Below are 12,321 nucleotides of genomic sequence, written 5' to 3'. Positions count from 1 at the left end.
CTAAGATTCCATAAATAAAAGAGCCCTTGTGAGGAGAAGTGAGAATATTAAACATTTACACACAGAACAGAAAGGTTCTTAAAGAAAAAAAGCCCATGGCAACAAAAATCTCTATGTTATGATGCTCATACCTGATTCTGGGAGACATTCATGCGAATTTAACCACAATTATCTAGCACTGCCAAATTATATTTAAATAGATTCATTTGTAATTAGTTTTATTTTTGCAATGTTAAATCATATAATATATTGCCTATACTTATCAATACTATATTATATACTTAAAAATTTGCTACAGGTTGATGTGATGTAAGTGGTTTTATCACAAAGAGAACAATGAAAAATGAGGGAAGGAAATTTTGGAGAGAATGAATGTTTGTGGCACAGATGGTGGTGGTGATGGTTTCCTGGGCTTATCCTTATCTCGAAACTTAGTAAGTTGTATACATTAAGTAACAGCTTTTGTCAATTACACTTTGATAAAGTGGTTTAAAAACAAAAAGGCAAATTTAAGCACCATAACACTGTACTTTTAAAGTGAGTCTTTCATAATCCATGTTTGACTTAATCATTACCATGTACATATATACCACTACTATAGTTAGGACCTATAATTTTGTGTTCTATGTGTATTAGTTCCATTGAATGTCACTGTCTTTTTGTTTTGAGCCAGAGTCTCACTCTGTTGCCCAGTCTGGAGTGCAGTAGCATGATCTTGGCTCACTGCAACCTCCATCTCCTGGGTTCAAGTGATTCTCCTGCCTCAGCCTCCTGAATAGCTAGGACTACAGGCATCCACCATCATGCCCAACTAATTTTGTATTTTTAGTAGGGATGGGGTTTCACCATGCTGGCCAGGCTGTTGTCGAATTCCTGACCTCAAGTGATCCACCAATATCAGCTTCCCAAAGTGCTGGGATTACAGGTGTGACCCGCCATACCCATCCGCATTTTCTAACTGACCCAAATCTATGTGTTTAAAACTGAATTAAAAACATAGAGTTTGGGCCGGGCGCGGTGGCTCATGCCTGTAATCCCAGCACATTGGGAGGCTGAGGCAGACAGATCACGAGGTCAGGAGACCAAGATCATCCTGGCTAACACAGTGAAACCCTGTCTCTACTAAAAATACAAAAAATTAGCCTGGTGTGGTGGTGGGTCCCCGTAGTCCCAGCTAGTCGGGAGGCTGTGGCAGGAGAATGGCATGAACCAAGGAGGCGGAGCTTGCATGGAGCTGAGATTGCACCACTGCACTCCAGCCTGGGTTACAGAGCGAGACCCTGTCTCAAAACAAAAAACAAAAAACATAGATTTTAATAAACCTATTATTCAGCAACAACACTTAATGCTTGTATTTTTGACAGTACTAATTTAATCTTATTACTTCTTACATAATTCTGCATTCAGTATTCCCAGGTTATTTCAGAATTGTACATTTCAACCCACATATTTTAAGTAGAAAGTCTTTGTTTGAAATTATAATTTTTTTCTCAAGCACGTGCTTGATGGCTTTATGTCTTGTCCCCCAGCTATACATCTCATCAATGGCTTTTTAGAGTTTTCGTCCCTGTCTCACTTTTTTGACATAAAAGCTGCCTGAAGGTTTTTCCACTATGCTGTCAAGATAGTTTTCTCACTGGAAAAATGCTGGTATTGACTAAGGAATGAGTAATTTACTGAGGACTACCCTCCATTTATGTCATTGAGAGTTCTACACCATGTGAATTCTGATCTATTATAGAAGTGCTGCTGTATTAAGAAAAGGATTTCTCATGAGTTTTCATTGAATAACTTCTCCACTATGTATTTCTGGAATTGTTCAAGAGGCCTCATCCACCTAATAAAAAATATTTTCACATATTTCCTGTTTTTATCAGTTACCTGATAATGAATTTTCTTGCACACACCAGAATTGGTGCTTAGCTGAATGAGAGTGCACAGCAATTACAGACATATGGTTGCTTGCCTGTGGATTTTACTCATTTGTTTAGAGGATAAATTATCAGCAAAGGCATTTTCACACTGACGACAGGCACAGAATTTTCCTGATGTGATTTCTCCCATTTATTTAACAGTTAGAGCTGTGGATGAAGACTCCTCCACATTCCTTTGATCTATAGTTTCATTCTCTCACATTGTGTATGGTCAGCCTAGAGTCTGAAGTTTGTGCCATAAACATTAAATACATCTGGATTCTCTCTACCTTGAATTCATTTAGGTTGAGCAAAGTGGTAAATATAAATAAAGGCTTTTCCACACTGATTACAGACATAATATTCCTGTAGTATGTTTGTCCTTGGTGTATTTAGTGTTAACGCTATGGCTGATGACTCTTACATATTCATTGCTTTTTTAGTGTGAGTTCTCTCATGTTGTCTAAGGTTAAAAAATTTACTAAAGGCTTTCCCACATAGAGGACATACATATGGTTTCTCTCCAGTGTGAACTCTTTTATGAAGTCTAAAGTTATAACTTCTATTGAAGGCTTTACCACATATATTGCATTCATATGGTTTCTCTCCAGTGTGAGTTCTCTCATGTCGTCTAAGGACAGAAGAGTGATTGAAGGCTTTTCCGCATAGATGGCATTCATATGGTTTTTCTCCAGTGTGAGTTCTCTCATGTCGTCTGAGGTCAGAAGATTCAGTGAAGGCTTTCCCACATACATGGCACTCATATGGTTTCTCTCCAGTGTGAATTCTCTCATGTCGTTTAAGCACAGAAGATTCAGTGAACGCTTTCCCACATAGATGACATCCATGTGGTTTCTCTCCATTGTGACTTCGCTCATGTTGTCTAAGGTGAGAACAATGAGAGAAGGCTTTTCCACATAGATGACATTCATATGGTTTCTCTCCATTGTGAGTTCTTTCATGTTGTCTAAGGTAAGAACATTTACTGAAAGCCTTCCCACATAGGAGACATCCATATGGTTTATCTCCTAAGTGAGTTCTCTCATGTTTTCTAAGGTCAGAGCAATGAGTGAAGGCTTTCCCACATAGATGACATATCTGTGCTTTTTCTCTAGTGTGAATCATCTCATGTCGTCTAAGGTTAGAACTTTTACTGAAGGCTTTCCCACATAGATGACATCCATATGGCTTCTCTCCAGTGTGAGTTCTCTCATGTTTTCGAAGATCAGAGCAATGAGTAAAGGCTTTCCCACATAGATGACATCCGTGTGGTTTCTCTCCAGTGTGAATCATCTCATGTCGCCTAAGATTAGAATTTTTGCTAAAGGTTTTCCCACACACACGACATTCCAATGTTATCTCTCTAGTGTGAGTCACACTGTGTGGTCTAAGGGCAGAGTTTTGGATAAAGGCATAATCAAATAGATGACTTTCATATGATTTACATTTGGTGTGAATTTCCTTGTGTTGATTAAAGGATAACCAGTCGCTGAAGATTTTCCCAAACTTTTTGCTCACAAAGTGTTTCTTTCTCATGTAAGTAATCACATTTTGAGTCAATGCCATATGTTGAGTGAAATCTTCTCCTAAATCATTGCATAGAAAAGGATCCTCTTGAGTATGAGATCTCTGGTTTTGGGAATGAAACAAAAGACTATTAAAGGTTTATCCACACTCATTCATTACTTCATTCATTTCTCTACATATTAATTCTAGAGTAATCATTCAGTGGTAGACTCCAGTTACAGTTGTTCCTATATCAGTTATACAAACATAGTATATTATCTAACTGCATGTAGAGAGTTTTCCTGTTGTAGCATCCCAACTGAAGAGCTATCTGACTAGTTATTAAGACTTTATCATGTTTGAAAGTTTCAGCACGTAGTCAAGTTTATACAATTGTCCTGTCATAAAGCCTCACATTATGGTTTTGATTTGAAGTTAATGTCTTCACTAAATCCAAACTATCTAAAACTCTGCTGGGAGGGCTTTAAGTACAGTCAGGTACCTGTACCAAATTCCAAAGTTGTTTAATGTCCAGGTTTCTATATGTAAGAACAGGGTTTGGATCCATAAAGCTTACCATTGTGCTGATGGTGGACGTGCCCTTCTGATAGATATGTTGAATGAATGGTATCTCTTGATGTTTAATGCCAACTTCTCTACCTGAAATAAATGAAAAAAAAAAGATGCTATATAGGCATTAGGGGAATAAAAATGTTAAATAGCTCCAATGTCCATTTGAGTGTGTTTCAAATACAGACAGACAGGGAAAGAATGTTAAATTAACCACACTTTAAGGAGAAGAGTATTATAGCACATTGACTACTGACATTTTCAGCATATAAAAAAATAAAGGCAAGTCGAGGAAGTAAAGGAAAGAAAAATTTTCAAAGAAGAGGACCATTATAAAGGGCTAGTATGTAATACTTTAACTCAAATAAGTACACAAAAATCCCCTTTACAAAAGACAAAGACAATGACAGAGAGACACTTGAATAAAAATTGATAACTACAAAGTATAATGACAATATCTGAGAAATGTTTCCCTCAGGTTTTTGCCTACATTTCAGAAACACTGCAAATTTAAGAAATCTTCTGGCTTGGCGTGGTGGTTCATGACTGTAATCCCAGCACTCTGGGAGGCTGAGGCGGGTGGATTTCTTGAGGTCAGGAGTTCGAGACCAGCCTGGCCAACATGTTGAAACCCTGTCTCTATTAAAAATAGAAAAAAATTAGCTGGGCATGGTGGTGCACACCTGTAGTCCTAGCTACTCAGGAGGCTGAGGCAAGATAATCACTTGAATCTGGGAAGCAGAGGTTGCAGTGAGCCGAGATCATGCCACTGCACTCCAGCCTGGGTGACAGAGTGAGATTCTGTCTAAAAAAACAAAAGAAATCTTCCTTTGGCAACTGTTGGGTCCTACTCACTCACTGGCCATGTTTCTCCTCCTCCTATTGAAGCACTGCTTCTTAGAGCTCACCTTGCAGGAAGCTTATTCTTTGTGTTGAAAGTTTCTCTACTTGCTCCAATTGGGAAAGCACAACTGATTTGCAGAGCTGTTTGCCTGTTTTGGGGAAAAAGATACCTGGATTTTGAGTTCTGTGCTGACAAATGTACAAGGTTATCAGATACAGGGCAGCCTACTGGGAAGGATAAGTTAGCCACTGAAGGTCAGCCTGGGAAGAGTACCTTGAAGACAACATTGACAGTCCTTCATGAGCAAAATGAAAACTCTTGAACTTGTTCCCAGACATAAAAGACCTATAATTGCTGATGGCCATGCCTCACTTCAAATACTGATTTCAGAATCCTCAGTATTTTCACTTAGTGAGAAATTACAAATTGTCATAGTGTTTGACATTATATTAAAAAACTATGCAATAAATATTAGCTCCACCAGAACAATCTAGGTTCTGTGCAGAACAGTCCCTATGATAGAATAATTACTTTAAAGAAATCAATACATTTATTTATGCATACAAAAGCAGTGAATTACCATAACTTTTCTGAGTTTGGGAGATTGAAGAGCAAGAAGGATGTGAAATTGTGGTCAGAAAGATGACTTTCTAGAGAGAGGACAAATCAATATAAGTGAAAAGGAAAGAAATGGCTGTCAGGTAATTGTGAGAGTTATGAAAGGATCAAAGCAGAAGTTGAAGTGATAGATGAGAAAGCTGTTCTAAGCACGTGTAGAATGAAAGAATGAATCAGTGAAAAATGAGTGAGTGAATGAATCCATATATACATACATAATAAATATAAAGAGACTCACCAATAGAGACCAGATGACTGATGTTCTCCAACATCACATCTTGAAACAGCTTTCTCTGGGATGTGTCCAGCAGGGCCCACTCTTCTTGAGTGAAGTCTACAATGATATCCTCGAAGGTCATGGAATCCTAAAACATTATGGACATTCTACTGCAAACAGGGCTATCTCTGCCAATGTTCAGTGGAGCAAGATCAAATGACTGTACTAAGGAAGTGTGGGTGGTATGAACAGAAAACTCAAAACAGTGTTTGGGGTTCCTGTCACATTGCTTTAAATCTGAACTGGGAATCTGGCTTTCAGATTTACTCATACATAAAACTTCACATAGAGAAATATCACATGTGGTGTGGCATAATATAACCTGAAGATTTCCCAATAGACTTCTAAAGTATAACTTACAGATGCTAATTATGAAATCTGTACTTGGAAATTTAGAACTAAAATTCTCCTCTCCACCACCTTCAAGAAAATCTATAGACTCACTACAAGGGAGGCAGCATCCCTAATTTGTCACGTTTTAATCAAGACTATAGTTAGATATTCCACTATAGGACCTCAGTGTCCTCAGAATAAAATAAAGACCTGTTATGAGTTCAAAAAGGTCCAATGAGATAGTATGTAAAGTGGTTCCTATCCATCACTTTTTAGATACAAGCCACAAATACATTATTCATGAAATGACTGAGAACACTCAGTTGTGTGAACAACTTTCATACAGAACTTGGTATCAGCAGATGCAGCCTCTTGTGTCTACACAACTCAGGTGTTCACTGTTAATGGATAAGGATGAATGGCTCAGCAGCACAGGCCAGGGACTCTAAGACTTCAGTACTGAAAGATGGTCTCATCCTGCCACTTTCCATGGTCTGAGGATTTCCTTTCTCAATTTTATGTGGGATCTTCAAACACCAGGTGATATAGTTTGGCTCTGTGTCCCCACCCAAATCTCATCTTGAATTGTAATCCCCACATGTTGGGGGAGGGGTCCGGTGGGAGGTGATTGAATCATGGGGGTGAACTTCCCCCTTGCTGTTCTCATGCTGGTAATATCTCAGAAGATCTGATGATTTAACAGTGTGTGGCATTTCCTGATTTGGTCTCTCTCTCCTGCTGCCTTATGAAGAAGGTGCTTGCTTCCCCTTCCACCATGATTGTAAGTTTCTGGAGGCCTCCCAGTCATGCTTCCTGTTAAGCCTGCAGAACTGTCAGTCAGTTAAACTTCTTTTCTTCATAAATTACCATCAGGTAGTTTTTTATAGCGGTGTGAAAACGGACTAATGCACTAGGTAATATTCTCTTTTGTTTCTTCATGTTGTCTCTAGATTTAGGGAAAAAAAATCCTTTGATTGTCCTGGTCTCTCCACTTCAACAATTTCCTCAGAGTTTTAAATTTACTCTGTTTCCTATACTCCATCACTTAATGCACAACCAAAATTAAAGAAACAACACTCCAGTTGCTTCCAGTTATCAAATTTGATCAGAGGTTAATTTGGGGACAAGGGTAATAAGAATTTTAATTTTGCTTTTTTAGTTTTTCAAAAGTTCACATTTATTCTCTCAAGACATTAAGATTTTTAGATAGGAAAAATAAATGAATAATTCCTCATTGTCTCCTCTGTCCTAACCCTATCTGCTTTCCCTTCAAGTTAAACAGCCCTCCCCTAACACCTGAAACACTAGACTAACTGAGCTTGCCTGGGAAAACATCTGCCTTTGTATGGGCTATAACCTGCTCTCACTTATTTTCACCACCTACCCACATATACTCTCAAGCCCACTCCTGCCAAAAACATAGGTAATGAGTGAATTTATTTCCCCAACAAGGCCATGAGAGGCTCGTAATGAATGATTTCCCTGAGGCTGGATGAGAGAAACAAAAACCTCTCACATCTTAATACACAGCCTTAGTAGAGGCTGGAATGCCTTAGTGTACTGTTGAAAGGACATTACTTCTTGATGACTCTTTGAGCCAATGTAAACATTCCGAAGCCCTAGGGAATCTTAATTGGAGCTTGGATCCTTGAGTGCACTTAGAACATCCATGTTAATAGGATGAATCTGCCCTTAGGCTGGTAACAGGGGTACAAATTTCAGTAGAAAGAAGAATTTCCCACTCACCGGTGATGGCATTGTACTAGCTCAGCCACCAAATGTATTCCTCTGGGTTTTCACTCACACCATCCAAGCACTAAGAAGACAAATCTGGGCAAAAACAAAAACAAAAACAAAAACAAAAAAACCATGACACTCCAGTTTTGCTTCTAACATCTGCCCCAAAGCCATTAGCCCCAGTCCAACCAACAAGGACATGCAGTGGGTAGGGGGTGGGTTGGGTTGGTGGCTCTCCTCTCCCAGGGTCAGAAGAAATGACTATTGCTGCTAATAAAGATATAAATATTTTTATTTTAGACCTAGAAATGTGAAAATCATGCAGTTTCATATGCCACCTAGCCCATGGAATTCTGAAATGTTTAATTCCCTCTATGATTCCAAATCCTAAGAATCCCTGAATCATGGAGATGTGGCTCCACCTACAGATAAATCCTGGAATTTCTCAGATTTAATTATTCTCGGTTTGTGTGCTTGCAGGCTTTCTCCACATGCATCTCAGCCCTCAGGAGCCTCCCTCCATTCCTTCTCCCTTCTGCTGGTCCTCTGGATACACTTGTACTGAATGATTCTGTCTCTTCCACGTGAGGCTTCTAGAAATACCAGTCCCTCAAGTCTGACCTGTAGATAAATTTAGCATGAATTTATCTACCAAGCAGCTTCAAATTTCATTTTATCATGGTGGATTCCTTAAAAGACACACTTTACAAGTGACATACCTTACAAGAAATGCTAAAGGGAGTTCCTCAAGTTGAAATGAAAGGACACTAAGAACATGAAAACTTGAACATGTATGTGACATTGTTAGTTGTAAGAAATAGATAGTTTGGTTTTCATCCCCAGTTCCTGGCACAGAGCCACCCAAAACCCTTGTAATTTCCTAAGCAATAAAGTTGCTAGGAGAAGCTTTTGTTCTTTTTGGTCTTTGACCCTGGTTCCCAGTACAGAGCTCATAATGCCTTGGAACTTCATGGGTGATAAGAGTGTCTTCTGTTCTAATGAGACAATTATTACTAGGCTCTAGGATGGGGGTTGATCACCTGAAAGACCATGACTTGATTAGAAGCTTGGAACATACAGTCCCACCCCCTATCCTCTGGGAAAGGGACAGAGGCTGGAGATTGAGTTAATAACAATTATGCCTACTTGATGAGCACCACATAAAAATCCCTGAATGATGGGATTCCTAGAGCTTCTGGGTGGGTGAAGAACACATCCATATGCTGAAACAATGGTACCTTCCAACTGCTTGGAGACAGACCTCCTAAACCTAAGACGCTTCCAAAACTTGCTGTATGTAACTCTTTAGCTGGCTGTTCATATGTAATGTTTAAAATGTCCTTTATAATAAATCAGCTAAGTAAACTGTTTTCCTGGGCTCTGTGAGCTGCTAAACCCTAGTGAATCTAACATAAAAAGGAGTTCTTGCCGGGCATGGTGGCTCACGCCTGTAATCCCAGCACTTTGGGAGGCCAAGGCGGGAGGATCACCTGAGGTCAGAAGTTCAAAACCAGCCTGGCCAACTTGGTGAAACCCCAAAACCCCGTCTCTACTAAAAATACAAAAATTAGCTGGGCATGGTGGCAGGCACCTGTAATCTCAGCTATTCGGGAGGCTGAGGTATGAGAATCGCTTGAACCTGGGAGGTGGAGATTGCAGTGAGCGGAGATCGAACCACTGCACTCCAGCCTGGGTGACAGAGTAAGACTCTGCATTGGCGGTGGGGGCGGGGAGGAGTTCTTAGGACCCTCCAATTTTTAGCAAAGACAGTTTCTTCACTTTTAAAAAATTCTTTTTCTACTTGCTCTTCTGATTGAATAATTTCAAATAACCTGTCTTTGAGTTCATTGGTTCTTTCTTCTGCTTGATCAAGTCAGCTCTTGAAGCCCTGTATTGATCCAGTTCAGTTACTGTATTCTTCAGCCCCAGAATCTATATTTGATTCTTTTATTATGGTTTTTCTTTGTTGATATTCTCATGTTGTTCATGTATTCTTTTCCAGATTTTACTTGTCTATCAGTGTTGTCTCATAGCTCATTGGGCTCCTTTAAGGCAATTACCTGTAATTCTTATCAGGAAAATCAGAAACCTCCATTTCTTTTTCTTTTTTTTAAAGCGGAGTTTCACTCGTGTTGCCCAGGCTGTAGTGCAATGGCACGATACCAGCTCACTGCAACCTCCACCTCCTGGATTCAAGTGATTCTCCTGCCTCAGCCTCCCGAGTAGCTGGGATTATAGGTGCCCGTCACCACGACCAGCTAATTTTTTATTTTTTGTATTTCACCATGTTGGCAAAGCTGGTTTTGAACTCCTGGCCTCAAGTGATCTGCCTACCTCGGCCTCTCCAAGTGCTGTGATTACAAGTGTGAGCCACCGCACCCAGCCAGAAACCTCTATTTCTTTATGGTCAATTATTGGAGACTTATTTTGTTCCTTCAGTAGGGTCACATCTTGATTTTTCAAGGTTGTGCAATATCTCCCAGTCTCACAGAGCTGTGCCAGTTGCCATACGATGCCCTGTATTTTTCCTTAGAGCTGTGCTCTGATAGCCTGGGACATGAAATGCATATTTCATTACTCTCCTTTCCTCCACTAGTCTCACGTATTCTCCTTGGGGAGAAGTCTAAGGGGTCTGTGCTTTCTACCAGTCTCACAGAACCATGGGGGCCACCATAAACCTCCACACAAGCCTCCTCAAAATTCTCTACCTTGGCTCAAGAGTATGGGAGTCACGCTGAAGACAATGCAGGTATAAGAAAGACATCCAAGGCCCCTGGAGCTTCTCAATCTCCACAGGCATCACTAAAGGTGGGTGCTAGACTGAAAGGCATGTCCATCCTCATGGGCAATCTCAGGATTCTCTAAGTCCTCCAAGGAGGCCAGCAATGGCTTATGTGGGCCTGGGTCACCCCTGCCAGCAGGGACTAATACTAAGGATGAGATCCACCAATGGCCACAGCTGAGTTATGCCGAATGAGATGTCCAGACCTCATTGTGCCTAGGAGGACAGATGGCAGAAGCTCAGCCAGGCCATGGAGATTAAAACAGTGCTAGGGGCTTAATGTATGTTTTTAATGGGTCTGCTACATGTCAAGTTTGGATCTGGAGTCCAGCCTATAATCCTAGCAAAAATTAAACATCAAATATGATATTCAAAAAAGTGTATGTGGCTAAAAACATACGTTGGAAATACACATAACTAGAAACATCCAAATTCAAAGAGAAACTGCTAATTCCACAAACATGATAGAGTAATTTAATAACAAGATCACACATACATAAATAGTAAATATAAACTGTATATTTATCTGAGTTCTAAAGACTTTTTTTTCTGTCTCAGTACACTAGTGGGTATACGTTACCAGTAAAATCAAAGGGGTATTCCAATTACATTCATGATATTAATAAGTATGATAAATGTAAGTAGCCAGAACCATGGAATTGGGGCTACAGCTGTGATCTTCAAGAAACGTAAAACTTTAAAAACACTCATAAACCAAGAAAAAGATAAAACAGGAGTTACTTGACTTTCCAAATTGTTACAAATTCAGTACATATTAATAAGACTTAAAAAGATAAAACAATTTAATAAATAATAAAATTAATGAATGAACAGATTTGACAGAAATCAATAATTAAAAAGTTTTGAGAGCAAAATCATGAAACTGAAAAGACCCATGGTGGAAAGAAAAAGCACAGGTTAATAAAAGAGACTGTATTTATTTAGAAGTAGTAATTTAAAATCTAAGAAATCGGAATAATTATATTCCGACATGAATATGTATGATATATTACTTTCCACAAAAATAGAGTAAAAACTTTCCCTCATTAATCAGCACAAAAATCTGATTAGCCAATTTTAATGTTTAAGTTATATATCAGAGTTTAACTGTAAAAGTGATTTGTGAGAGTTCTTACATGTGAAATCACTTCTAGTTCCTTTGTAACCTAAGTTATTTTGAAGGAGAAAAATAAGCCTGTCCTTATTAGTTTATTATGCTAATCAAAATGAACATGAATGTAACAATAACTACAAATTTAACCAACAATTTTCCTTACTTACATTTGCAAAAATCATCAATACAATTTTAGCCATTTGGCTATTTATTTTGGCCACCTGGCCATCACTGGTATGGTTAAATAATGACAGAGCATGGTAAAGTGGAGTTTATTGCAATAATAAAAGGATAATTCCATACTAGAAAACCTATCATTTTCACAAAGTAATTTTAAAGATTAAAAAAATCACATAAATAGACCTTTGAAAAAAACATTTTCATATAATTTAAATCTTTAAAAATAATATAAAATCTTTAAAAATCATACCAAATTGTAGGGACTAATTCTTCTTAATCAATAAAATCTCAACAATATATTCAGCAGTTAACAAAAGGACCACTTCCACTAAAGATAAGGCTGGAAAAAGGAGGCTGGGTGAGGCTGATGGCATTCACCACTGCACATGATGCCTGAGGTGGGACCAAAACAAGAGGGAAAAGGAGAGGGACTACAAAAATGGAGTC

General features: G+C 38.8%; 1 protein-coding gene across 6 annotated transcripts in view; it reads right to left on the bottom strand.

The window, feature by feature from the left end:
• Positions 1–1,354: 1,354 nt before the first annotated feature.
• The window catches only part of ZNF596 (zinc finger protein 596), a 15,224-nt gene continuing 4,257 nt past the window's right edge, over positions 1,355–12,321 (bottom strand). For 2 of the 6 annotated variants that reach the window (XM_063815982.1, XM_054656374.1), the window contains exons 2-6: positions 7,808–7,891; positions 5,690–7,007; positions 4,898–4,981; positions 3,997–4,079; positions 1,355–3,542 (exon numbers count right to left, since the gene is read on the bottom strand). In XM_063815982.1, coding sequence (XP_063672052.1) covers positions 2,334–3,542; positions 3,997–4,079; positions 4,898–4,981; positions 5,690–5,810 — 1,497 coding nt within the window. In that variant the 5' untranslated portion in view covers positions 5,811–7,007; positions 7,808–7,891 and the 3' untranslated portion in view covers positions 1,355–2,333. 6 annotated transcript variants of the gene reach the window in all.

The sequence above is a fragment of the Pan troglodytes genome, chromosome 7, assembly GCF_028858775.2.
Source record: "Pan troglodytes isolate AG18354 chromosome 7, NHGRI_mPanTro3-v2.0_pri, whole genome shotgun sequence".
Lineage (NCBI taxonomy): Eukaryota > Metazoa > Chordata > Mammalia > Primates > Hominidae > Pan > Pan troglodytes.
The sequence above is the reverse complement of the archived record's forward strand: the minus strand, read 5'-3'. Positions and strand labels throughout refer to the sequence as shown.